The 25,394-nt window shown below is 48.0% G+C and overlaps 1 protein-coding gene and 1 pseudogene across 1 annotated transcript in view; both read right to left on the bottom strand.

Moving 5' to 3' along the window:
* The window catches only part of Arhgef3 (Rho guanine nucleotide exchange factor 3), a 278,972-nt gene that overhangs the window by 234,666 nt on the left and 18,912 nt on the right, over positions 1-25,394 (bottom strand). Inside the window, exon 2 of the mRNA XM_051140689.1 lies at positions 9,133-9,226. Coding sequence (XP_050996646.1) covers positions 9,133-9,176 — 44 coding nt within the window. The 5' untranslated portion in view covers positions 9,177-9,226. The remainder of the gene's footprint in view (positions 1-9,132; positions 9,227-25,394) is intronic.
* LOC127184341 (anaphase-promoting complex subunit 13-like) lies at positions 23,374-23,640 on the bottom strand (annotated as a pseudogene).

Raw genomic sequence — 25,394 nt, 5'->3', positions numbered from 1 at the left:
GTGGAGAAGCAAGGCTGACAGAAAGATGCTTCTTCAGGAACATAGGGCACTGAAAACACCTGCTTCAAGATGAGGGGGGACCCATCCCAAGAAACACACTTTGAACATTAAAAACAAAACTGTTCTCCACATGAAAAAAAAAAAAAAAGACAAAAGGCTTTTGTTCCACGCAGGGTGCCCATCATCCACGCGCTGTCAGGTGAACAACCGAAGATGAAGGCAAGCATGTGGCAATGTACAGACAAGCCTTATCCTCAGCAGGCCCAGGCACCTCAGGTAGGCAGGGTTTAACCCTCTGCACGTTACCTTGCCACAGCCCAGTGGACCCAGTGCTTGAATCATATACGGTTGGAAAAGCCAATTTACCTCCAGAATAGCTGTTCCACTCCTGCCTGGCAGGAATTTTCTATCAGATTCCCCAGGAGGGAGATTTACATGACACATGTGGCCTATATCCAGCATGGGCAGGTATGCGGAAGAGTGCCACTGCCCTAGGGCAGCAGCTACTCTGTAAGCAGCACCGTGGCCAGATGAGTGTGGACCAGGCTCAAGCCCCTCAGAGACATCTACCTCTCTTCTCAGTGTGAGTGTGTACACGGCACCACTGATGTCTTTCCAATGTGTGTGTTTAGCTGTTCCCCAGGTGTGCACATATATATAGCAGGCACTCAGCACTAAGGGGGTTCACACCACCCTTTACCAAAAAAAAAAAAAAAAGTGCATATGAAGACAGAGTAACAGAAACATGAGTGACACTGGGGGCACTGGGGGTAGGGAGAGGTCTCTAGTAAGCTCCTGTGTGTCCCTACCTCTTACCTGCAGGCACTATTTTTTTATTATCTATTTTAATTTAGTTGCTTATGCCTCTTTCTCCCTTCTCCATCCCTTATCCCTTCTAACACCCCAACACCAGGGTCATCAGGTTCCTTGAGGCAAGTCCAATCTTCCTTTTGGGACATCTTCAACGTCTTCTCTTAACCACTGAGCCCTCTCTCCAGCCTTCGTCAACTTCTCATCAAACTATATCAACAGCAGCCAGCAGGGAGGAGCAGCAGCCACCTTCTTCTTTCTTGGAGCACCCTCTGGTATTTATTGCCTCTCCAGAGTCCTCAGAATTAAACTAACTGCAGCTGGCAAAGAGCCTCTCTTCGAGCGTGCACTAGGCAAATAGTTTACTGCTGTGGACAATCTGAATTAGCCCCATATCCTACACCTGGGATTAAAGCAAAAACATGTTTACATATCATAACAGTGGTTTTTTGGGGGGGGGTCGGGGGTTGTTTTGTTTGCTTTTCGAGACAGGGTTTCTCTGTGTAACAGCTTTGGCTGTCCTGGACTCACTTTGTAGACCAAGCTGGCTTCCCACTCACAGAGATCCACCTGCCTCTGCCTCCTGAGTGCTGGGATTAAGGGCGTGTGCTACCAAGCCTGGCTCAGCCATAACTGAGTTTTGGTTTTTGGTTTTTGGGTTTTTTTTTGTTGTTGTTGTTGTTGTTGTTGTTTGTTTGTTTTGTTGTTTTGTTTTGTTTTGAGACAGGGTTTCTCTGTGTAACCCTGGCTGTCCTGGAACTCACTCAGTAGACCAGGCTGACCTCAAACCCACAGATATCCACCTGCCTCTATCTCCCAAGTGCTGGGATTAAAGGCGTGCGCCACCACCTTCCAGCCATAACTGAGTTTTTAAAGGCACCAAAACTTTCCACTACACTTACTCATCTCCTCTTTTAGACTATAGGCACAATGAAGGCAACATCCATGGCTGTTGTGACCCACCCCTACCCCTACCCCCACAGGGAACTAAGCAGGGTGCTTAATGCATGGCAGGAACTCAGTGAAATCCTTGAAGATGAAACCGAGGCTAGACACTTAGTTCATTCCTGGCTCTGAGGTTGGCAAAAAAGGTTTATTCGGGCCATGTACTGTATCCTTTTATATGCCAGTCAAGTGTACAGGAGATGAGATAAGCAGCTCTCAGGACACTGAACCCACACATCAACTTGAGGAACAGTGTCTCACCATTATCTCCTTTCATGGACAGGCAGGGTATACAGGTTAGTTTTTACTGTCATAACCGAGAGATACCTGGGAAGAGTGACCCTCAGTTGAGGAACTGCCTACATCAGACTGGCCTCCAGCCATTATGGGCAGCACCACCCCTAAGCAAGTAGGTTTGGGCTGTGTAAGAAAGCTAGCTGAGCATGAAGCAGTGAGCAAGTCAAGAAAGCCTGTTTCCCCACAGTTCTTGCTTCAGTTCCTGCCCTGTCCCTCAGTGATGGACTGTGATCTGAAACGTGAGCTGAAATAAACCCTTTCCTCCCCGAGTTCTTTTTGATCATGGTGTTTATCAGAGCAACAGAGAGCACGCTAGACCACAGAGGGAGACTTAGAAAACTTCAGCAACCGGGTCAGAATCATCACCGTGCCCTGACACCCCACTGAAAGGCTGGAACTAGACAGCCCACTGAAAGGCTGGAACTAAGAGTGTGGCTACAAGCTCTCCTGATGGGATTAAATACACACCTCTGCATCTCAAAATTACAGAACTCCATCCCTGAGACAGCCTCAGTAGCTGCAGCCCATTCTGTAGAGAGGCTCTAAGCTTCCCCATGCAGAGTCAAGGGGTGAGGTGGGGGTGGGGGGTCTGAGAGGAGCATGCATATGGAGGGCTTCCATGCCTAGGAAGGGTCAAAGACACTGATTTTAATCTAAGACCTCGAATTATCATTGACCTTGGAGCAGGTACATAAGAGTTCGTTTCCCTCTCCCGTAAAACATAGCTGTATGATAGACACTGCCCTGCTTTGCTATGAGGTTCAGAACCTATGAATACACACAACACCTCCAGAGGCTCCCACGGCAGCCAATAACAATCATGCATTTCCTATGTAGAAGTCAGCCACTGGGAGACAGGGAAAGGAAGGGGCGAGAGTTTGTTTCTTTAACAGCCGCAGAGATTATTTTTATTATCGTTGTTTGTTGAGATGGAGCTTCTACATTGTCCAGGCTATTCTCAAACTCATGGGCTCAACTGATCTCTCTGCCTGAGCCTCCTAAACTCTGGGCCACCAGGTTCCGACAGGACAGTTTCTAAAACACTGTTCTAAATTCTGCCTCTGGCCAGAACAAGGATGGATAGACTTTGGTATGGTAGGGGAAAAAGAAAATACAAGAAAACTGATCTTGAGGTTCAGAACCCTAGATCTGGGTCTTAAAACCACTGCCCAGCCTTTGCCTTCGCCTTCGCCTTGGTAGGTCTTGGTTCCTTGTCTGTATAAGACGCACCTGTCTCGTGTCCTGGCCACATATTAGAAGGACTGGGTCTGAATATCAGAGTGATCTGTCCAACAGCTGATGGGGTGGGGGGCAGGGGGGAGGCACACACAACCCGGACCTCTATTTAGAAATCCTGCCGTGCAACCTGATCTTTTAAGTGAAGGGCCTACTTAGCTGAAGTTAAGTCAGCCACTGGCCAAACATGTTTGGTGAAAGACTCCATTTTCTCCCCCTCCTGACACTTTTATTCCTGTAAGTGGGAAAAGCCTTGTTTTGAAGGAACCTCTTGGAAATGCTGGTGAGGTGAGAGGTGAAGTATCTCACCAAAGGTCATGACAAGAGGGGGTACAAACTCTTAGCTGTCACTTTCCAGCTTGTCAAAGTCCTCAGCTGAACTCTATAGAGTTGGGGGGAAGGTAAACAGGTGCCACATAGTCCTTTAAGCAGTAAACAAAGAGCTAATAAAGAAAAAAAAAGTGACAAAACAGCTCGGGGCTAATGATGAGATGGAAGCTGCTAAGTGGACCAGGGAAAAGAGAGTGGCCAACAACAATCAATAAGAAGAACAGGGCTCTGGGGACCACCCTGGGGAAAATCTCACTGTGGGACCCAGCTCTCCCTGGGGCCTCCTACATGTTACTTCTTCCAGTGAATTCATCCCACCAAAGCTGTCCGTAAGCCAAGAGTATCAGGGAGTCAGAAGTGAACTAACAGCCGATACAGAGGAGTGCCCTGGGCTAGGCATCTGGTGGCCTCATGGCTGCACACAAGGCCCTTCCTTCCAGGAGGACCTGACTGCGCCAGCACACAGGAGTGGCTCAAAGCACACTGGGTCCTGCAGAGTCAACACAGTTCAGAGCACAACGATCTGTGTATATGATTGGTTGTGGGGACAAGCTCTTCATATGCAGTTCTAGGCTGGCCTAGAACTCACAAACCTCTTCCCTCAGGCTCCTGAGATCCTGAAGGCTAGGGTGGTGGCTCAGTGGTTAATAGCACTTGCTGTTCTTACAGAGGACCCAGGTTTAGTTCCTAGCACCCACATGGCAGTTCACAGTATAGGATGCCCATATATACATGAAGACAAAACATTTACACACATAAAGTAAGAAAAAAATTTAATTCACTCATATTAAACATGTACGGACCTTTATGTTTTGAAGTACTGGGGCCTCACATACACTACGTGAGTGTTCTGTCTCTGAGCTTTATTTGTAACTCCAGGCCTCCTTTTACTTTTTAAGTCAAGGTCTCAGTAAGTAGCCTAGACTGGCTTTAAACTCCCAATATAGCCTAGGGAGGCCTTGGACTTCCAGTTCTGTTCCTCAGTCTCCTACATCCTGGCATCCTAGGTCAACACCATGAGGACTGGCTGCTGACTTGTATCAGTACTCCTTAAATAACACAGCAAACTGGCAACTGTGTAATGTTTCTGTTGCGTTACCTCCCACAGGCGAGCAAGAGATGACTTAACCAATGCAGAAGGCCGTCTGTGTTCTTTGTAGGCAGCCTGCCACTGAATGGGAGAGACTTAAGCATCTTTGAATATTGATCTTCATGAGGATCCTGGGCCCAATTTCCCATGGACACCAAGCAGCAACAATATCTTAATACTTAAGCCGGAGAGTGCTTTGATTTTTTAAGAAACACATATGTATGCAACCTTTGAGCCTTTGAATAGAAACTAGGCAAGGAAAGAAATGCTGAGGCCTGCTGGGTAACAGAGTGTGGACTAATGAATGAATTAGTGAGTGAATGAATGACTGAACTTGGTCTTCCCAGTTCCCCAGCATGACTGAGGTTCTCATTAAAAGCCCACTTCACAGGGAGAACTGATGGAGAGGACAAGGGTTTTTCTCCTCAGTATTCTCTGCACCTGAGGGAACATCAGAACTTCTGCTTGCCTGACACCATTTCCTGCTGCGCAGCTGACTTGACTGGGCACAATGAAATAACATTATCTGGTCGTTGTCACTGTGTGCAGCCGGAAACCTCACTCCCTGGGGTTTTTATCACATGGAAATCTCTTGTTCTTGGGCCGCTGGTGGATCAGTTGCCATCTACAAGCGGAAGTAACCAGGAGTAATGGCCCAGCCATAAAACTCTGGGAATAGACCTTCTTCCAGTAAAGCCACTTGGTTAAAAAAAACCCTGTATCCAAGATCTCAGAAGCAAAGCTGTACTCTGCAGAGGGCTGTGTGGTTGGTAAGGCCCTGTCCTCCAAAAGTGGCCTGGCTTCGGGCCAAACTGTTGTGCTGCATTTTGCTGGCCGAGTGTATGTCAATTTGACACAAGCTAGAGTCATCTGAGAGTCGACTGAGAAAATGCATCCAGAAGACCAGGCTGTCGACAAGCCTGCAGGGCGTTTTTCTTAATTAGTGACTGATGTGGGTTACCCGTGGGCTGACGGTTCTGGGTTCTATAAGAAAGCAGGCTGAAGCAAGCTGGTAAGTAGCACCCCTCCACAGCCTCTGCATCAACTCCCGGCTCCAGGTTCCTGGCCTGCAATAGTTCCTGTTCTGACTAAATGTTGGTGATAAACAGAACTCTTTGGTCATGTTGCCTCAACACGGCAATAGCAACCCTAACTAAGACGACGTCCATCGAGTATGCAACTCTCTCTCCTCCCCCAATCAACTCTCAGTTCTCTGAGAGCACCTGTCTTAGCTGCCTGTTGCTTCTGGTACACTACCCAGCAAACGCCCATGGGATGACTCAGCAATTCATCAACCAATGGGCTAGCTCTCCTCAAGGGACCGCCAGATAATGAGCTCCACTTGTGAAACAACAGGGACCAGGCTTCTGGGATCAGCCAATCCCACAGGAGGTGGCTGTGATGCTGTGGAAAGAGCCACAGCCAGTCAGACCCTGGGGACCCGAGGCCAACACATGCTCCTGTAGCTTGAACTTGGACAATTATTTCCTCACTCTTAGACTGTGTGCTTAAACAGTAATAAGGAATGAAATACAGTAAATCTAAGATCTCTTCTGGCTCCGTGTGTGTATGTGTGTGTGTGTCTGTGTGTGTGTGTGTCTGTGTGTGCGCATGTGAGTGCAGGTGCCTGTGAAAGTCGAAGAGGGTGTCAGATCCTCTAGGATTAGAATGACAGGCAGATGTGAGCCAACGTGGGTTCTAGGAACTGGACTCAGGTCTTCTGCAAGAGCGGGTACATGCTCATAACCAGCCAGCTAGCCAGCCAGCACCCCAGAATTCAATGATTTTGAAATAGAAGGTGAACTTAGGGGAGCATTTGCAATTGCTCTCTGCCTGCACTTCTTTTGTCTCTATATTCACCTACGTATTTGTTTCTGTAGTATTGGGTTGGGGAGGAACCTTGGCTTTCACAGATGCTAGGCAAGGCTGTACTACCGAGCTGCATCCTCAGCCCTGCCAGGGATGTCTTAATCTTTGAATGAGCTCTAAAATGAACCATTTTTGGACAGACTGAAGGGTTAGGTTTACCAAAAACAAGCAAGAACACTTTCTCCCCACTACATTTCAGTGGACTCATTTCTCCTAATAAAATATATTCACTTCCCACAACAAAGATGCTCAGCCTGGGAAATCCTTCCACAGGAGTATCTGGGTGAGCTTTAATGAAGCCTCTGATCACAAAGATACACAGGGCAGAAGTGCTGGTATGCAAAAGCCCAGGGCCAAATGCTGGGTGGGGACATGGCCACAACCACCCCCACCCCCCATGCCTCTTAGCTTCTACCCACTCAGAGAATAGCCACAGATGCAGAGCAACAGCTGCAAGAGTCTGAGGCAACGGCAAACAGGGCACACTGACTCCAGAGACTTGTCCCACAGGAGAACTCACCCCTGAGCCACTGTGGCTCAGTTACTATTTAACAAGAACACCAGTTAGGTGACCAAACTGTGCTTTTCCTTTTTTGTTCCTTGGGCTGTTTTGAATAAAGTCTCATCTGTCACCTATGACTAAAAAACAGGGAGAACAGCACTACTCATTCCTTCTAGATCCCCTGTGAGAATTCAAGCAGAGACGTAGGGTCACCTGCTGCAAAGAGGGAGTTGACATCCAACAAACACCCAGCCCATTGCCAGTGGTGCAGCTGGGTGGACAAGCGCACCTGAAGTCAGGAAATCTAACCCTAGGCTCTTCAAAATCCTTCAGAGTCAAAAGAGAGGCTGCTGCTTCCGCACTGGATGCCTGGGACAGCAGCCCGGATGCTCTTCAGAAGAGAAAGCAAAGCTGCAGCTACACCTGGGAAGGGCCAGGACTGCCCAGGTATGCTGGGGCCTGGGTCTCAGAAGCGATACTCCCATGAGTACAGGAGCTTACGGTATCACCGGGAGAGGAAACCAGGCAACAGTCCCAAGAAGATGAACTTCCCCAGAGGAAGGAGGAGAAGAAATTACAACCCCATAGAAGAATGCTGCTCACCCAGAACACTACAAAAACTAAAGGACAGAGCTGAGGTTTTCAGGAGGTGGGCAATCAGGAAACCTGGTACCCAGTTGACAAGGCAAACTGTGCTCTTTGGAGAGTGATCTGATCATGTTTATTAGACTCTAAGTGTGTATGCAGGATAATCCAGCAACTCGTTTCCTTGGTAACCACCACAGAGAACCATTAGCTGTGTGCCCAAAGGAATATACCCCAGCACACATCACAACAAAAGCCAGAACCAGTCAAAGCACCATGAGCTGGCTCAGCAATCAGTGAGACAGACGCTCCTCATGCTTGGTGTGGTGTGAAAACAAAGGAGATGGACACAGGCTGCCTCAAAGACATTATAGGATACACCATTAAATGTTTTAAAGGATTATAAAGGAGGCCAGCCGGCATAACATGCACTTTAAAAAGGAGAAATGGGAGACTGAGGAGAAGGATCCATGGGTAAAACAGTTTGCTGCCCAAATGTGAGGATCTGAGTCTGGATTCCCAGAACCTACATATATGCCAAGTAGGCCTGGCAGCCCACCTACAATCACTACACATAGGAAGTTGAAATGGGATCTCCTGGAGCAAGCTGGCTCCAGGACTAGATGAATCTCCAAGCTCTGGGGTTCAAATGAGAGACCCTGCCTCAATAAATAAGGTAGAGAGAGGTTAAAAAAAAAAAAGGCACTTGACTTCAACATGCATGTGTGTGCATGCACGCACGCACGCGCACATACACACACACACACACACACACACCAGCAACAACAAAGAAAAATAAAATAAAAGAATGACCTTCCTTCCATATGTCTACATGCCCAGAGAAAATTCTGGAAGGAAATGTATATATTATGTAAAGTATAATATGAATTGCATAGATCATAGGGGAAAACAGAAATGGATTCAAGACTGAGAATTAAAACATTTTTAGTTACTAAAATTAAAAAAGTTATTCTTTTAAAAAAAGAGGAAGTGAAAGAAGAAGGAAGAAATGGCATGAAAGAGCTCAGGGTCCATCCCTGCTTGCTCTTAAGAGGCTGACCATCACTCACAAACATGGTGTTCTGAGCAGGTGGAACTGCATTTGGGTACAAACACCTACAGTTTTGAACCAAGACACTTAATTTTACACCACATCATGTCTATTGATCCCAGCTCTTCTGGGGCTTAGACAAATTCGTTCAAATTTAACGATGCGCTCTCTCTCTCTCTCTCTCTCTCTCTCTCTCTCTCTCTCTCTCTCTCTCTCTCTCCAGTGAAACAAACTGGAGATGTGTGTTTGGAAGACAGAGGACCATGCCTAGAGCCTGATGCATGCTGGGAAAATACTGTACCACCAAGCACCTCACCTAGCCCCATGAAACCTCCAGATTCTATCAGTGCATACAGACATGAAGGGATGTGACACTGCACTGAATCATCACATGACATTTTTTTTCTTAGTTGTTACCTTTCCTTGTTTTCTTCCATTCCTCTATAAATGCACTGATTCATTACTGTGAAATTCTCTGTAGACTCAGCGTTTCAGATCCAGATTTTCTTTCCTAAAACACAAAATGCCCAGGGAAGTGGATTAGAATAGAGCATAATGACACATATGTGTGAAAAGGCCAGAATAAACCCATTCCTTTACATACTAACTTAATGAGTTGAATAATCAAAATGACCATCATTGTTTACACAAAACTGGCAAATTTCAGTTATAAACATGTCAAAACAGTCAAATTAATATATACCAAAGGCTACCCAGTACCCCACCAAATCCATCCTCCTTTCCTCCAACAATTCCAGGTTGAACAACCCTAAATCAAAAAATCCAAACTCTAAGATGTGCACAGTGGCACACACCTGTAATCCCAGCACTCAGGGAGGCAGAGTCAGGTAGATCCCTGTGAGTTCGAAGCCAGCCTGGTCTACAAAGCCAGTCCAGGACAGCCAAGGCTACACAGAGAAACCCTGTCTTGAAAAACAAAAACAAAAACAAACAAAAATCCCAACTCTAAAATACTCCAAAATTTGAAGTTTTCAGAACCCTACCAAGATCCCAAGTAAATTCTAGACCAGAAAACATTGCATTATTCACAAAATTAATGTTTAAAATATTACATAAAGGGGCTATGTGCATAAGGTATTTATGAAAGATAAATCCTGTGTTTAGACTTGAATCCCTTCGACAAGGTATCCCATTATAGACTGCAGATATTCCACAATCTGGAAAAAAAAAAAAAAAAAAAAAGGATACATTCTGGGTTTTGACAAGGTATGATGCATCTGAGTTCTCAGGCACTGCTTCCCCAGACATCCTCATGGTATTTTCTATGTGATTCTTTTATTTATTTATTTATTTATTTATTTTTGGTTTTTCGAGACAGGGTTTCTCTTTGAAGCCTTGGTTATCCTGGACTTGCTTTGTAGACCAGGCTGTCCTCGAACTCACGGCGATCTGCCTGCCTCTGCTTCCCGAGTGCTCAGATTAAAGGCATGCCCCACCACTGCCCGGCTTTATGTGATTCTTGAGCAGGGCACCTAGAATGGGATGAGGAGCACAGATGACATCTAAATTTCTCAAAAAGTAACTCCTTGGAATGGTAATCGTCCCTAACTGTGCGTGATGTCCATGCCCCATGTGGAGATACTCAGGAGTAACAGAGGCTAGTGGGAGCCAGTGGAAGAGACAAGGAAGAATTAGGGTCCTTGTAGGACCCCTCCTCCTCTTCACTCTGGGAGCGTCTACTCCACAGGGTGCATGAGCCATACTCCTAGGCTCCAGGTGCAGCTGTGGCTGCTGCATTCCTCACCAAAAAAGGCTGTGGTTAACATCACAAGATAGACTCTCTTCAGAGGCATGCCTCAGAACACAAATCAGCCACTTCATTCAGTGTCACACTAAAATAAAGCAGTCAGTTTCCACTCTGCAAATCCATCCTTAGGGGTCTCGTGTTTACTTCCAACCCACTGCCTCCTAGATAGGGATTGAGGGTTAATTTTGGCCACCCATTATCACCCAGGTGACTGCTATGGTTACGCCCAGCACTGCTGCTCCAACCACCTTTACCACTGGGCCTCAAAGGCCTGCTTGGCAGTATCTCTGGCCTATGGTCTCCCATCTGCTCCACATGGGTCTGGCCTCCCCCAGGTTAAAGAGCCATCTGATCTAGGTGAGGACTAGATTCCTAGGGATGCCGGTCCCTACCTGGGGAAACAGGACAGAGTCAGTGTTAGGGAGATTCCCCAGCCCCTGATGCCAATGCCACTCTTTTGTTTAACTCACAGAGATCAAGCGATGAGATATTTTTAGCATCTGGATCCCTGTCTAGGGCCACTGATCTGGCTTCCATCAGAGCTAACCTCATCAGCTGTAGCATGTGCATCCCAGGGGGGGTGGCAGGGAGAGGAACTGGGGCAGGAAAAAGGAGAGTGTGTTCTGGGGGGTGCCTTAGCAGTTCAGTTACTAAGCAGGAGGGAAATATCCACAGCCCAGACCTGGGTCACTTTGTGGCTGGGATCGTCTCAGGTCACCTCCCTCCAGTCTGGAAGCCAAGATTGCTTAGTCCCAACCTCTTCTGCATACAGCATAGTTCCTGTAGCACAAGACCCTACCCCTCGTCCCTAATGGGGGTACAGCAGTATGCTCCCCGCCATCCCCGCCCCCAAGGAACTGTGAGAGGATACCTGGGAGGAGTGTCTAGCTTGACCCAGGATTACAGAAACTCTTCTGTCCCTTTTTGGGGTTTTCTTTTTTGTTTGTTTGTTTGTTTCATTTTGTTTTGTTTTTGAGAGAGGGTCTCATATAACCTAAGCTGGCTTCCAACTTAACTTACTATGTAGCTCGTCCAACCGTGAACTTGTGAACTGCTGCTCTTCAACTCCCAAGCGTTCATATTACAAGCATGCACCACCAAGCCATCTGGAAACCATCACCCTTCAGCTTGTACCTCAGGGCAGTGCAACAATTTCTACCCCAGCAATGAGGGGTGTCCAGGACCAGGTTCTGACATGGAGGATGTCAAGTAGGGAGCACTGCTACTGACTCACCCTAAGGATCAGGAAATGGGTGAGAGGGCTGGGAATCTTGCTCAGTGGCAGAGGGTGTACTTAGTGCCTATCAGGTGAATACTCCTGTTTCTCACCCCCTCCACACACACACACAAAAATGAAAAGACGGTTGATAAAGAAGACCTAGAAATGGTCTCACAGACTGGATAATGAATTACAAATAAAGAGCAGGCTCATGAGCTTATGAGTCTGTTTATGATCCCCACCACGGTATTATGTGTATCATATAGCTTGATCATGAATGAATGAATGAATGAATGAATGAACGAACAAATGGTCACTGAGTCCAGGATTGCCAATTCCTGTAAAAGGAACTTACCCTATACCTCACTTCACGCCGTTGTTGGCAAGAAGCATAGCCACCAGTGCCAGACTCTGTCTGTTTAAGAGCCTTGGTTCTCACAGGCACCCACCCACAGCCCCCAGGGGAGCTAGGATCACAGACATTTCAGAGGACACATGCATGGATCCAGGAGACAGAGACCTGCTCCTGGGCACAGCACTCAGGGGACGGTGACAACAATTCTCACATTGAGCAGCTGACTACACAGCTAGCCTTTCCCCCACCAGTTGCCTTGGCCAATGAGATAGATCCATACAAAGATAAGATTGGCGTTGTTCTAACTCCTCAGAGGGAAACTTCTATGTTAATCTCGAGTTCATCAGCCATCAGCCATCAGAGTCACTTCCCTGGAAGAGGAATTCTCATTCTCAGGTAGAGACTAGCATGACCACGCCCTCATTCCTCTTCTCAGCTGGCTGCAATCAGTACTTACAGGCATTTCCTGAGCATTGGCCTCCTTTACATATGGTACCACTATGTCAACTGGCCATGGGCTCCTGTTATTTTGTCATTTACAAATGTCTACTCCCAGAGGCACAGAGGGTGGTGAGACTGTAAAGCAACCAGGACTCATATTGCTGCTCTTGGAGCATCTTGGGAACTGTGGCAACCTCTAGTCACTATACACACAGATTACAAGATGTGTTCTAGCTGGGTGTGGTGGCGCAAGCCTGGAATCCCAGCACTGAGGAGGCAGAGACAGGTGCATCTCTCTGAGTTCAAGGCCAGCCTGATCTACAAAAAGAGTCCAGGACAGCCAGGGTTATTACACAGAGAAACCCTGTCTTGAAAAACAAACAAACAACAACAAAAACAAGATATGTTCTAGAATGTTCTCACTTGCACTTTTTATAACAACCCTGTATTAACTTCCCATTGCTGTTGCTACACAAAGTAACAAATGCACCCTTTAACATGGGCCAACAAGACTGCACTCCTTCCAGAAGCACTAGAAGTGTCTTTCTCTTGCATTTTCTGGCTCCCAGAGGCTGCCCTGTATCTCTGAGCCGAGTCTCTTCCTCCATCTTCAGAGCCGACAGTGGCATCTTCAGACCTCTCACTCCTCTCACAGCTCTAATTGTCACATCTCAATCTTGGACACTGCTTCCTCATGACTTCTGAGACTGGTCCCTCTAGAATAATCCGGGACAATTTGCACCATGGGAAGATCCTTAATCTGCCATCTACGAAGTTCCACTTGCAATCTAAGGCCACCTAGCCTCAAGAAGTACAAGTGGGAGCCGCATCCTACTAGGCCAAGGGCATCTCCTAGAGCAGTGGTTCTCAACCTTCCTAACACTGTGACCCCTTAATACAGTTCTTCACGTTGTGGTGACCCCCCCCCCAGCCATAAAACTATTTTCACAGCTACTTCATAACTATAATTTGCTACTATTATGAGTTATACTGAAAATATTTAAAATTCACGATATCTGATGTGAGACCCTTGTGAAAGGGTCATCCAACCCACAAAGGGGTCGCGACCCACAGGTTGAGAACCGCCATTTCAGAGGGTCTCACGTAACCTGCCACAAGCCCCAACCTGGACCCTGCACAAATATGCATCCAGGGGCAAATGACTGGTGTGCAACAACGACACCTGTGCACCAGGATCACAGACATTACAGACAGCCCATGCAGAGACCCAGGAGGCTGAGACTTGCTCCTGGGCCCAGCACTCGGGTGATGGCTGCTTTCAGGAAGGCAGAGGTGGTCACAGGTATCCCAGCCTCTTGGCCGTCAAGTCAGTGGTCGGAGGAGTGGACAAGGCTTGAAAGAGGGCACAAGATGGCTTTGGGGACTTCTGGCAAATTCATGTTTCTTTCTCTTTTGTGTATATTTTGCCTTTGGCTTTTTTTGAGACAGGGTCTCACTCTGTAGCCCAGACTGGACTGGAACTCACTATATAACCCAGACAGAGCTTGGACTCACAGCAATCCTCCTGCCCCACCCTCCCAAGCTCTTAGCTACAGTGGTACACACTTGGAGCCTAGCACTTAAGAGGCTGAAACAGAAAGATAGTGAGCTCTGAACCAGTCTGACCTATGTGTAACAAGATCTTGTCTCCAAAAGACGAAGAAAGGGAAGGGGAAGAAAGAAAGAAAGAAAGGGGGAAAAATCCATGCAATCCATTTCTAGAGCCACTTGGTTTTATAAATACCCAGGTAACCAATCAAGACTCTTCATCAAATATGATCTCTTCATTTTCAGATCTCAGAAAGGGACCAAACCCTCCAGAGAGACTTGCAAAGCTCCTGTGTTCTCTGCTAGATATTTTATTTAAAAACAAAAACAAAAAACAAAACAAAAAAAAACCAAAGCGTTATTAGCAACTAACAATAAGCATTTGTCCTCCAGGCTTTTACTGTAGAGAGTGGGGAGAGCTGGATACATTTCTCCCTGTTGTCTACCCTCCTCAGGCCTAGAGCCAACGTCAGAGATAAAGGCTCATTGGACAATTTGGCCTGGGACCACAAGGTCTCAAGCCACCTGCCCCAGATGACCTCACCTCCTCAACAGCCAAGAAGGATGACCTAGAGCCATGGCTAAAAGCAAGGTCACATCCTTCAAGGACAGCTGCCGAAGCTAAACCGAAGCAGAGATAACAAATGACACCCGTTGCTGCCCACCACATAGTCGGCACACGGTGGCCAGCAAGGCTGCTGACAGGCTTAAACCTGGGTGTTCTCGTCCCTCAAGACTTGCCTCTCAGCTAGTCACCAAGCACCGCTCAGGGCCCCAGGGACTCAGCAAGGCATCTGTGGCAGATTGGTATTCCATCCAGCTATCCAGCTCTGGATCTCCCACAATGGTCTGGAGCGTCTCCATGGATACACACACACACAAATGCTTATGCCCCCAGGAACATACAGACTGCTGAGGATATGGGGAGAAAATCACTCAACAACCCCACCCATCAGCAGGGCACTGAGTCGGCAAGGATAGCCAAGCACAGAGTGTAGTGCAACTGCTAAAACAACAGAACAGACTTAGGTGCATCTTCACAGGATGTGAAGAGCGATGTAACAGAGGAAGACCATAAGCAAAGCCTGTTGCTTTGGAGCACTGGAAGCAACACATGCCAGCTTCAAGGCGAGGGAAGATACTGTGTGTTTCCTTTTAGCCATGCTCAGTCAGGCCAGGCTGTTGCCTTGAAACTAGCCAGGTGTGAACGTGAGCCAAGGAACCCAGGATGCACTATAAACCACAGCTCCCTTTCTCCACCTGTCCCCAAAAGCTGGCTATCAAACGACCCCAAAGGTGCACTGTGTGCATGCAAAAATAATGTCTAAGACTTAGAAGAAGCAAATTCTTGGGGCTGGAGGATGTAGCCCAATTAGTAGAATGCTTCCACGCCGTGAGTGCAATGCTCAGAATTGGGGTGAGGAAAGGAAACAGACCATGCCAAAGCTATTTTCAAATTAAAAAGAAAAAGTTTTGCACGTATATACATGTGTGATGTGCATGCATGCTTTTGTGTATGTGCATGCATGCATACATATGTCTATATGCGTGTATGGTATCCAGAGGCAGGTTAATGATAGGTATCTTCCTTGTTTCTACACTATATATCAAGACAAGATCTCAGCCAGGCAGTGGTGGTAGCGCACGCCTTTAATCCCAGCACTCAGGAGGCAAAGGCAAGTAGATCTCTGTGTTTAAGGCCAGCCTGGTCTACAGAGTGAGTTCCAGGACAGCCAGGGCTACACAGAGAAACCCTGTCTCTAAATAAGCAAATAAAAAGTCAGGGTCTTTCCCTTGAACCCAGAGCTCACCAACTCAGCTCTCTAGCCAATCTATTCCAGGAATCTCCTGCCTCTGTCTCCCTAGTGTTGGGACAGGCAGGCTGTTATCTGTTGTTCCAACACACCCACCCACCCAGGTAGCATTTATATGGCTGCCAAGGATTCAAACTCAGGTCCTTACACTTGTGAGCAAAGCACTTTGCCCAATGAGCCATCCCTGGCCCTCAAAGCTATTTTGAATAGCTGCCTCTGAGATGGGATACATGATACAGAGCTGACTTTGAAAGTGATGGCAGTCCTCCGTATCACTAGTGATCTTAGGATCTTTTAAATTATTTTCCACATTTTTGTTTTTCTTTGTTTTTAAAAGCATTGACTAGCTTGGTGTGGTGGCATACACCAACAATTGGCAGATAGAGGCAGGAGGGTTACAAATTCAAAGCCAACCTGAGCTACAAAATGAGACCTGACATAAAAAATAAATTAATTAATAAAGTAAAAAGATCAAAAAACTAAGAGTACAGCTCCTGCCTGGTATACGCAAGGGCCCGAGTTCCATCTCCAGCCCCAGAAGAAAAGGCACTGAGCATCCTGCACAATGTGACATAGAAGCTACGAAGGGCTCTACAGGTCCCAGATGAGGACGGCCAAGCCAGCCCAAGTCACAGATGTCTCCTCAGAGAGGTGTTGTGTGTGCAGCTTTGAAGATACAGAAGAGCCTGGAAGGCCAACAAGATGGGGACCCTCTGAGGAGATGGCGAGATAAGTACTTGCCTAATGTAAACTCAACTACTCATGGCCCCTCGGACTCCCCCAGAGTGCCGGGAAGAACGGTACCTTCCTCATAGTCCTGCTACCCTCCTCCCTCACCCTAATCCCACCGGTATAAACCTGTGTCTCCCCACCTGCACGGGAGGGAGGGGGGAGTGGCACCTTAACCAAGCACACTTTGATGAGTGCAAAGAACTCTGTGCTCGCCCCTTTCTTTTTTTTTTTTTTTTTTTTTTTTTTTTTTTTGGTTTTTCGAGACAGGGTCTCTCTGTGTAGCCTTGGCCATCCTGGACTCACTTTGTAGACAAGGCTGGCCTCGAACTCACAGCGATCCGCCTGCCTCTGCCTCCCAAGTGCTGGGATTAAAGGCGTGCGCCACCACGCCCGGCTGTGCTCGCCCCTTTCATGGAGGATGCAGCATACCGGGTACTGCTAGAAAAATAAAGCAGCCATGATGGACATTTGACCACCCCAGGATCACAGGAAAAGAAGTAAAAGAGGTAAAACATACAGGACGTCTAGGCCCCTAAGTTGCCACCCTGTCTGAGAGAAGAGAGCTGCAGATACAAGGGCCTGGGGCACTTATTTCTACACACAGTGTCAAGATGCTGCAATGCTGAAACAGAGCCAGCGCTATTATCACACATGCTCTAGCAAGTGCCTCCCACTCAACTCTGCCAGGCAGCCTCAGGGCTCTCCTGAGAGCTTAGCTGTGCACAGAGGCCGAAGGGACAGTCCCAGTTTTCTCTGATGTGCGAAGGCTGGCTCTTTGGGCCCCCGCTTGCATCGTGTGCTTGCTTATGGAGGTGCGAGATGGAGATCTGGTCAGTCCTCAAGTGAAAGGAACCAATCCCAGATCCCAAGACAGGAAGGCTTGGAGAGGAAACCACCAGTGACCCACCCCTGCTGGCCTCCAGGCTGCCCGTCTTCCATCTAAGAGGTACTTCAGTTTCACCCAGGGCATCTCACCTCCCACATGATCTACTTGAGAAAGTCCCTGTTCTATAAAATAATCCCATGGCTGCTGGAATAGCTCAGCTGGCAAAGGCACTCTCTACCAAACCAATGACCTTGAGTTTAATCCCTGCAGCCCACATGGTGGAAGGAGAGCTAACTCCTACATGTTGTCTTCCCATCTCCACACGCATGCCAGAGAACACACACACACGCACATGCACACACACAAACACACACACCCTCACTCACACCCACACAATGTAATTTTAAAGATTAGGTAATCCCAAGGTTGGAGGTGCAAATTCCTCTTGGTTCAGTTCTGAGCACCCTGAAGAGAGAAAATGAAAAAAACAGCATGGTGGCAAACAGCTGCATATCCTAGCTACTCCAGGAGTAGAGACAGGATGATCGTATGAACCAAAAACTTCAAGACCAGCCTGGGCAATACAGTGAGAGCCCAACTCTAAAATAAGCAAGGAAATAAAGAGTTCTAATGCAACAAAAACGTCAAAAAAGCCAATACTACCTACCTGGTTCTCTCAAGGTCCCTCATGCACTCCTCAATGGACATTCAATACATGGGTTTTTGGGGGGTTTGTTTTTGTTTCATTTTGGGTTTCTTTGTTGTTGTTGTTGTTGTTGTTGTGGTTGGCTGGTTGGTTGGTTGGTTGGTTGGTTGGGTTGGTTGGTTGGTTGGTTGGTTGGTTGGTTGGTTGGTTTTCAAGACAGGGTTTCTCTGTGTAGCCTTAGCTGTCCTGGACTCACTCTGTAAACCAGGCTGGCCTCGAACTCACAGAGCTCCACCTGCTTCTGCCTCCCAAGTCCTGGGATCAAAGGCCTGCGCTACCATACCCAGCTCAATACATGTTTCTTCATGCACAGAAAACACGCTGGCCACGTATAAATCCATGGGAGACCCAAAGGTGGGAGGAAGTGAGATGCTCAAGTAAGTCAAAGCAGGCCTAGTGTTTCCAGTTCTGTGTTGATTGACACTCCCAAGACAAGTTCATTTGGGGTTGCCCAGGGGCCTGAGAACCACTGTCATCACTACTCTCTTCCACACCACCGCTGGCAATGGTGCCAGGCTTTCTCCTATGCTAAGGATTCTGGTGTTACATTCTACTGAACCCTTCAGCAGCATGCACAGCAAGGACTCGCTCATCTCCTCACAGAGGAGGACACACAGGCACAGAGGGCACTAAAGAGCCAACAGCAGCCAACACATCACCCTGAAAGCCAAGCACACTTGTCTCCTGTAACCAAAGTCCCCAACAGAAATGGCAAGAATAAAGGACCCCTCGCCAGCCCCCCCATGCAAAATGGCCATTAAATAGTCTCATGTTCATTTTTCAAATGGAAACTTTAAAACTGGACCCTCTGACAATGCCAAGCGTCCTGGCCTGACCCTTTGTGCACTATTGAAATGAGAGTCATGAGCTGACCCATCCCACTCCGGAGTTCGCTCAGCCCTGTCTACCTCATCACCACTCATTATATGTAAGGGCAAATGCACGTGGACAGCAACCTCCGAGCCAAAACCTGCTTTAAAATGACACAAACCAGTGAGCTCTCGAGAACCCTCTTTTTCAAGACAGGGTTTCTCTGTGTAGCCCTGGCTGTCCTAAAACTCATTCTGTAGACCAGGCTGGCCTCAAACTCAGAGACTTGCCCACCTCTGCTCCCCAAATGACGGGATTAAAGGCCACCCAGCAAGCCCAATTATAAATACCCTTCTGTACATCTATTCCCAGACAGCCACGTGGAAACAAATACCAAAGTCACTAGTTCTAGTTAAACAGCAATGAATGACCAAGAGTCACCCAGGACCAGCAGCTCTTGCATGAGGTCACGCAAAAGGCCAAGGTGATGCATGCTGCAACCCTTGCCTTTCAGAGAAAGAAACAGACTCTGGCCTGTGCAGAGTGACCAAGCTTCGGCAGCTGTAACTGGACAGTGCAGATGGAATGACCAAATCTCCCAAAGCTCCAACAGTCCATAAGTGCTGACAGCTGTGTACCTACAGCCTGAGTCACCTACAAACCACCCCCTGGTTGCATCTTAGTGCCATGTTTGTACTCTGATCCTCGAGTGTCAGCTAAGAAAGACCGTGCTAAGGGAGGAGCAACCCCATCCTTCCGGGGCTGCCCAGCACATTCTGAAGTTAGTGGGGAAAATCCCTGGGAACCCCCCGTGGGTAGGTGCTGAGGCAGGTGGCTACACCCACAGTACCAAATTATATCAGCCATCAGAATAAGAAGATAACAGGGGCCAGGTGAAGAGGCTGAGGCAGGGGGATTCCAGCCCAACCTGGCTATATAATGTGTCACAATATTCACAGGAGGGGAAGCAGAAAAAGGAGGAGAGAGCAGGGAGGGAAGGGCTGGGGAGGGCACGAGCTAAGATAGAAGAGTTGTTGTCCAGTGGCATCGCTCCCAAGGGACTGGCAAAGAGACTATAAGCCAAAGCAATTCGGAGAATAACAATAAAAGGGAAAGAGAAGGAAAGTAGCATAGGCCTGTGACTTCCAGATGTATACACTGGACTGCCCCCCATTAGCTGGGGCAATGGGGCTAGGGGTGCCCAGCTTAAGGAACTTCACTATCCCTATCTCCTACCCTTTCTAGAACATTCGCTCATTAAGTAGAATAATGAGAGTAAATGGTTATCCCTACCTCTTTTTCCTTTAAGCTTCTCCTTTAGTTTACATAAATGAACTACCAGAGGACCATGAGCCCATGGGAGAGGACTCCAAGTCCATGCTACCAGACTCCCAGGACAACATGATTTTATGACACAGGCTACTGATGTAAACACTTCCATAATGTACACTATGGATGGAGGCCTTGGGTTCTGAAGTTGGGTTTCTAGGACTCTTAATTTTGCTCCTGCCGCCTAGCAGCTATGAGACCTTAGAAAGGGAAGTTTCTGTGCCTCGGTTTCTCCAACTGCAAAATGGCACTATCATGGAATCAAATGTGTAGGGATTCAATGAAACAGTGCAAGCCAAGATGCCTTACCTAAGGTTAAGGTCTCTACTCCCGTGACAGAACAAACATGAGAGGGCGAAGTGGCCCCCAGGCAGGCTACCAGAGGTTCATCAGAGAGCAAGTTCTGCCTCCCATATGCCAGGGAGGAGATCTCTACTAGACCCGCCAAGGATAGGGTGGCTGCTTAGCTCAAGGGCCCGGGCAGCAGACCCAGCAGCTTTCCCAAGCTGCACAGCTGTGCACACGGGAGAGTGAGGAGAAGGCAGATAAAAAATACCTTGTAAGGAAACATTACAGACCCACCCAGAAGGCAAGACTGTACAAGCAGGGAGAGCTCAGAGGGCTGAAAACCAGAATCCCAGTCAGACAGTGAATAGCCCTGCATGTACCTTTGAGTACTTCAACCCCTTACTGCTAGGCTGCTGGAGGTATACACAGGCCTCCGGCTCTTCCCAGAAGCCCTTCCTGCCTCCCCATCCCTGCTCTACAAGCTCTCCTGTCTCCCCTGACTCTAGGCTCCCAGATTTGGATCAGCTTCGTGACACACCCTTCAGAATTCCAGATCCCAAAAGATACAACTCACAGAAATAATAACAGGGAAGGAAGGGCACGGTGGAGCTCTGCCAGCCAAGTCCAGCCTCAGCCACATTGCGTCAATTGCCTTCTCCTGCTATTAGGAGACACAGCTGGGGGGTGTGGGAGGGGGAGGCAGGTATGACCTCTCCCACCATGATGGGCTCTCCTCACTTAGCAGGTATGCACAGATATGCAACACCACAGAACCTATGGAAAGCTCGCAGGACCCTTCCGTGGAGCTTATAGTCATTCCTTTGTAGCCAACAAAAGGAAGGCAATGGGAATAACAGGTGCTTCTAGAGGCAAAGCCTATGACACTTGAGGCCCATGCTCTGCTTTGCTAAGATGGGAAGAGACAGACTTAGGGCTGAGGCATGGGAAGAGCTGTCCTCCCAGGAGACTGGCAGGGAGAAGAAGACCACAGACTTAAAGCAAACTTGGGGTTGGAGGGCCATCTGTGAAAAACTTGTGATGAGAACTTTGGTTTCTTTAGAAACCCAGTTATGCTGGGAATGTTTCTGTTTCAGCCCCAGATGTGGGGATACAGGGCTGCCTCAGACTGACCGCAGCAGCTGTGATTTGGCTCGTGCTCTAGCAGGAGTGTGAGCTTGCCAGCTGAAGCTAGTTGATGCTTGGAATTCTGGGAACACTTCAGAGGGCATATAACATTAGAGGCCGGAGGGGGGAAAGAGGGGAGGGGGCGCGGTGGGGCCAGCGGGGCCAGCGGGGCCAGCGGGGGCAGCGGCTCTAGAAGCTGCTGCTATTTGGAAATATCCTAATGAAGAAGATTGGACTTGCCCCAAGGAACTCGACAGTCCTAATTAGCAAGAAATAGTCTAAAGAGATCTGTGCCCCCTTTCCTCTCTATCCTTCTTTCTCTACTACCTAGTGTTGGGGAAGAGGGCTGGAAGGGATTGGGGTGGAGAGAGTGGTAGGAAAAAGAACCCTATAAAATTATCAAAAGTCTGGTTACACATACCTTCCTCATGTTATTACTGGTGATAGGAGAGAGACACAAGAGATCGGGACAACCAGACCTTTCAATTTTTGCCACCACATGAAAAGTCTCACCTGGTGACCTGGCACCAAGGAACCTGACCTCACCCAGCATGGTGTGACATGTCAGAGCATGTGGCTTGAGGATAAGAGCCCTGTATTTCCATGACAGTCCCAGGATGTCAGAGTCAGCTTCAGAGCCTTCATGACAGGATATAGATTCACCTAACCAGAGACATGTGCTTAGCAGCAGCAGCTGAGACCTTTTTAATCTGATCAGTCTAGCCTGGGTTACTCCTCCCAGGAATGGAGGTAGCTTGCTAGATTTATGTGTGGGAGACCTAAGGGTGCACAATAGTTGGTTCATCCAACCCTGAGTGGGAAGCCAGAGCCTCCTGCCCTCAGCCAATGCACACAGTTATGAGCAGCTAGGCTTACCAGGGGAACTGCTCAGAAATAGAGGTGGCTGGGCTCTACTGCCTAGAATTTGAGTTCTGAGGACCTCGGCATCCTGACAAGAGGGCTGGGAAGCTGATGGCCTTAAAAGGCAATTCCAGGTCTGAAGAAGCAAGGGTGGCCTCACAGCTTGAGGGAGGGCAAACTTTACAGACCTGACACCAGCCACACACAGTTCCTTGGCTGCTGGTAAGATGGCCCTACTGAGAGCTGATGACGTGCCGATGTCAACAAGGGCTGGGAATGGGATTTGAACTCAGATGCTAATCACTTGGCTCTTGCTATCTTTACCTGCTGAGCCCCATGCTCCAGCAACACCACTCTGTCTGCCCAGACAAACCCACAGTCTCCTCATCCCTTTACGTTGGAAACGTTTTGGAATTCATAACCCATTGATTGTATTTTGGAATGGTAGGTAACATGAAGTATAGTGTAGGCCCTATGAAACCCCATCAGGGCACATCCAGATTTGTAAATACTGCTGTGGCCAAGACCATTTCTGCCACATACATGAATTATCTATTAGCTCAGGTCAGGTTGGGTCTTCAAGTGAAAAGAATTTTTTTTTTTTTTTTAACTTTTCAAGACAGGGTTTCTCTGTGTAGCCTTGGCTGTCCTAGACTAGCTTTGTAGACCAGGCTGGCCTTGAACTCACAAAGATCTAACTTTCAAACACACTGTTTGTTTGTTTGTTTGTTTCTTGAGTGGTGATTTATTACTAAAGATCTGGATTTGGAGACAGAGGGGGACATGTTTTATCTACATGGTTTTGAGAGCTCCGTCCATGGGAAGAAAGGCCAGCATCAGTTTCCAGCGGGTGGGACGTTCTCGTGGAGGCACTGTAGGGCCAGGTCCATCCACTTCATCTCCTGTTCTTTCACAGACTCTTTGGTGTGCCCCCCCGCTCCCCTCCCTCCTCCCGTTGTCCTGCTCAGGCTCCGGAAGCTCACTCAGTGGAATCGCGACGTCCTCATATGGCAGCTTGTCTTCCCGTGCAGCGTCATCAATCAAATCCAAGATCCTTCCGTCCCGTTGTACCTCACTGTCCATTTTCCTGCAGCTTTGCTCTTGTCAGGTCAACAGCAGGTGCAACGGCTTCCTTCTGGCCCCATCTGTTTGTTTTTTTCAAGTCAAGGTTTCTCTGTGTAGCCTTGGATGTCCTGGACTGGCTTTTGTAGACTAGGCTGGCCTCAAACTTACAGTGATCCGCCTGCTTCTGCCTCCCGAGTGCTGGGATTAAAGGCATGTGCTACCACTGCCTGGTTTTAAAACTCACTTTTTAAAAATACATTTTCTCCCTGGTTTTTATAACTATGGGAAAAACTAAATAACAGCATAATTAAGATGTCCGTGAACATTTGCTGTGCCCTACAGAGGGTGATCAGATCCTCCCACACATGCTTACTGAGCCTATCAAGCCCAGTTCTCTTCACTAGTCCCATGTCTCCAAGCATTAGCACCCTTCACCGTCTCCATGGCAACCAAAGGCAGTCTTCAAGAGCATCAGGACAATCATTGCACTGAACCCACAGAGCAATGACGTGTCAGCTATCACGGTCCTCATGTCATCCACATGCATCCTCTGTCATCTGAGTGAGAAACTGAGGCAAGCCTGCCCCTAGGCCGCGAGGCAGTAGATGGTCCCTGTGAGGCAGTAGATGGCCGCTTATTCTGTGGCCTCCTTTCCTCATTGTTCGCATTCCAATCCTTGAGTCACATGCCAGGCTTGAGAACCCAGACACTCTGGCTCTAGGGTCTATCCTCTTAATCCCCACCTTTTCTAAAAAAGGTGGATTAGAACTTCTGTGGAATATAGCAGGTCACACACACACACACACACAATTGATGAAGCCTTCGGATCCACGATCAGCATGACTCCCAACCTGTAGCGAGTGGCACATAGGCCAGAAGGCATGTGTCCCTTTCCTGTCAGAAAAACATCCACCAAGAGCATCTGAGCACACAGCCAGTGACCACAAAAGTACAAATACTGTGCCTGGCACCAGGGTCTACTCCACCTGTCCCAGAAGACTAACAGGGCTGCTCTGGTCCATCTACTTAACAGGCGTAGGGTGTAAGAGTCAGGTAAGGAGGCACCTACCACCACCACCTCTGCTGTCCACCCCTGGCTTTGTATAAAGCTGACCACCCAGCAATTCCCACCCTGTCTAGGTTAGGTCACCATGGAAACCTAAGGAGAATAAACTCTGAAAGCATCCCTATGAACACGTACAAAAACTGGGAAACACTTCCCTCCTCCCCATCTCCAGGTAAGATCCTGGCAGGGACCCATAGCAGTCAGTGTTCACATAATACAGGACACAAAAACAAGGTGGTGAGGGTAAGCAGGTCTGGACACTCAGAAGCAATCTCTGATGCCTGCCCCCAGGGTAGGGACAGGTACCGTGACAGGAAGCCATCATCTCTCCAGCCTGCCTTGCCCTCCTCCAAAGACGATACCAATGCACACAGCAATAAAGTGGCTTGCAACATGCCACAAATTTTAAGTGTGCAACTTGATAGCACTCTTTTGTTGTTGTTTTTGTTTTGTTTTGTTTTGTTTTGGAGACAGAGTTTCTCTGTTTAGTCCTGGACTCACTTTTGTAGGCCAGGATGGCCTCCAACTCACAGCAATCTACCTACCTCTGCCTCCCAAGTGCTGAGATTAAAGACGTGGATGACCACAGCCTAGTGTGGGATTAGTTATTAATAAAACTGCTGTGAGCACAGGCTTGAAAGCCTTTTGGTTCTGCTGTATGCTTATTTCTCTTGGGTTCATAGCTAGAAGAGGAGCTGTTGCTGCAGGGGCAGCCATATGCTCCAC

This window comes from Acomys russatus, chromosome 3 (genome assembly GCF_903995435.1).
Source record: "Acomys russatus chromosome 3, mAcoRus1.1, whole genome shotgun sequence".
Taxonomy (NCBI): domain Eukaryota; kingdom Metazoa; phylum Chordata; class Mammalia; order Rodentia; family Muridae; genus Acomys; species Acomys russatus.
Note: the sequence above shows the minus strand (reverse complement) of the source record. Positions and strands in the feature narration are given on the sequence as shown.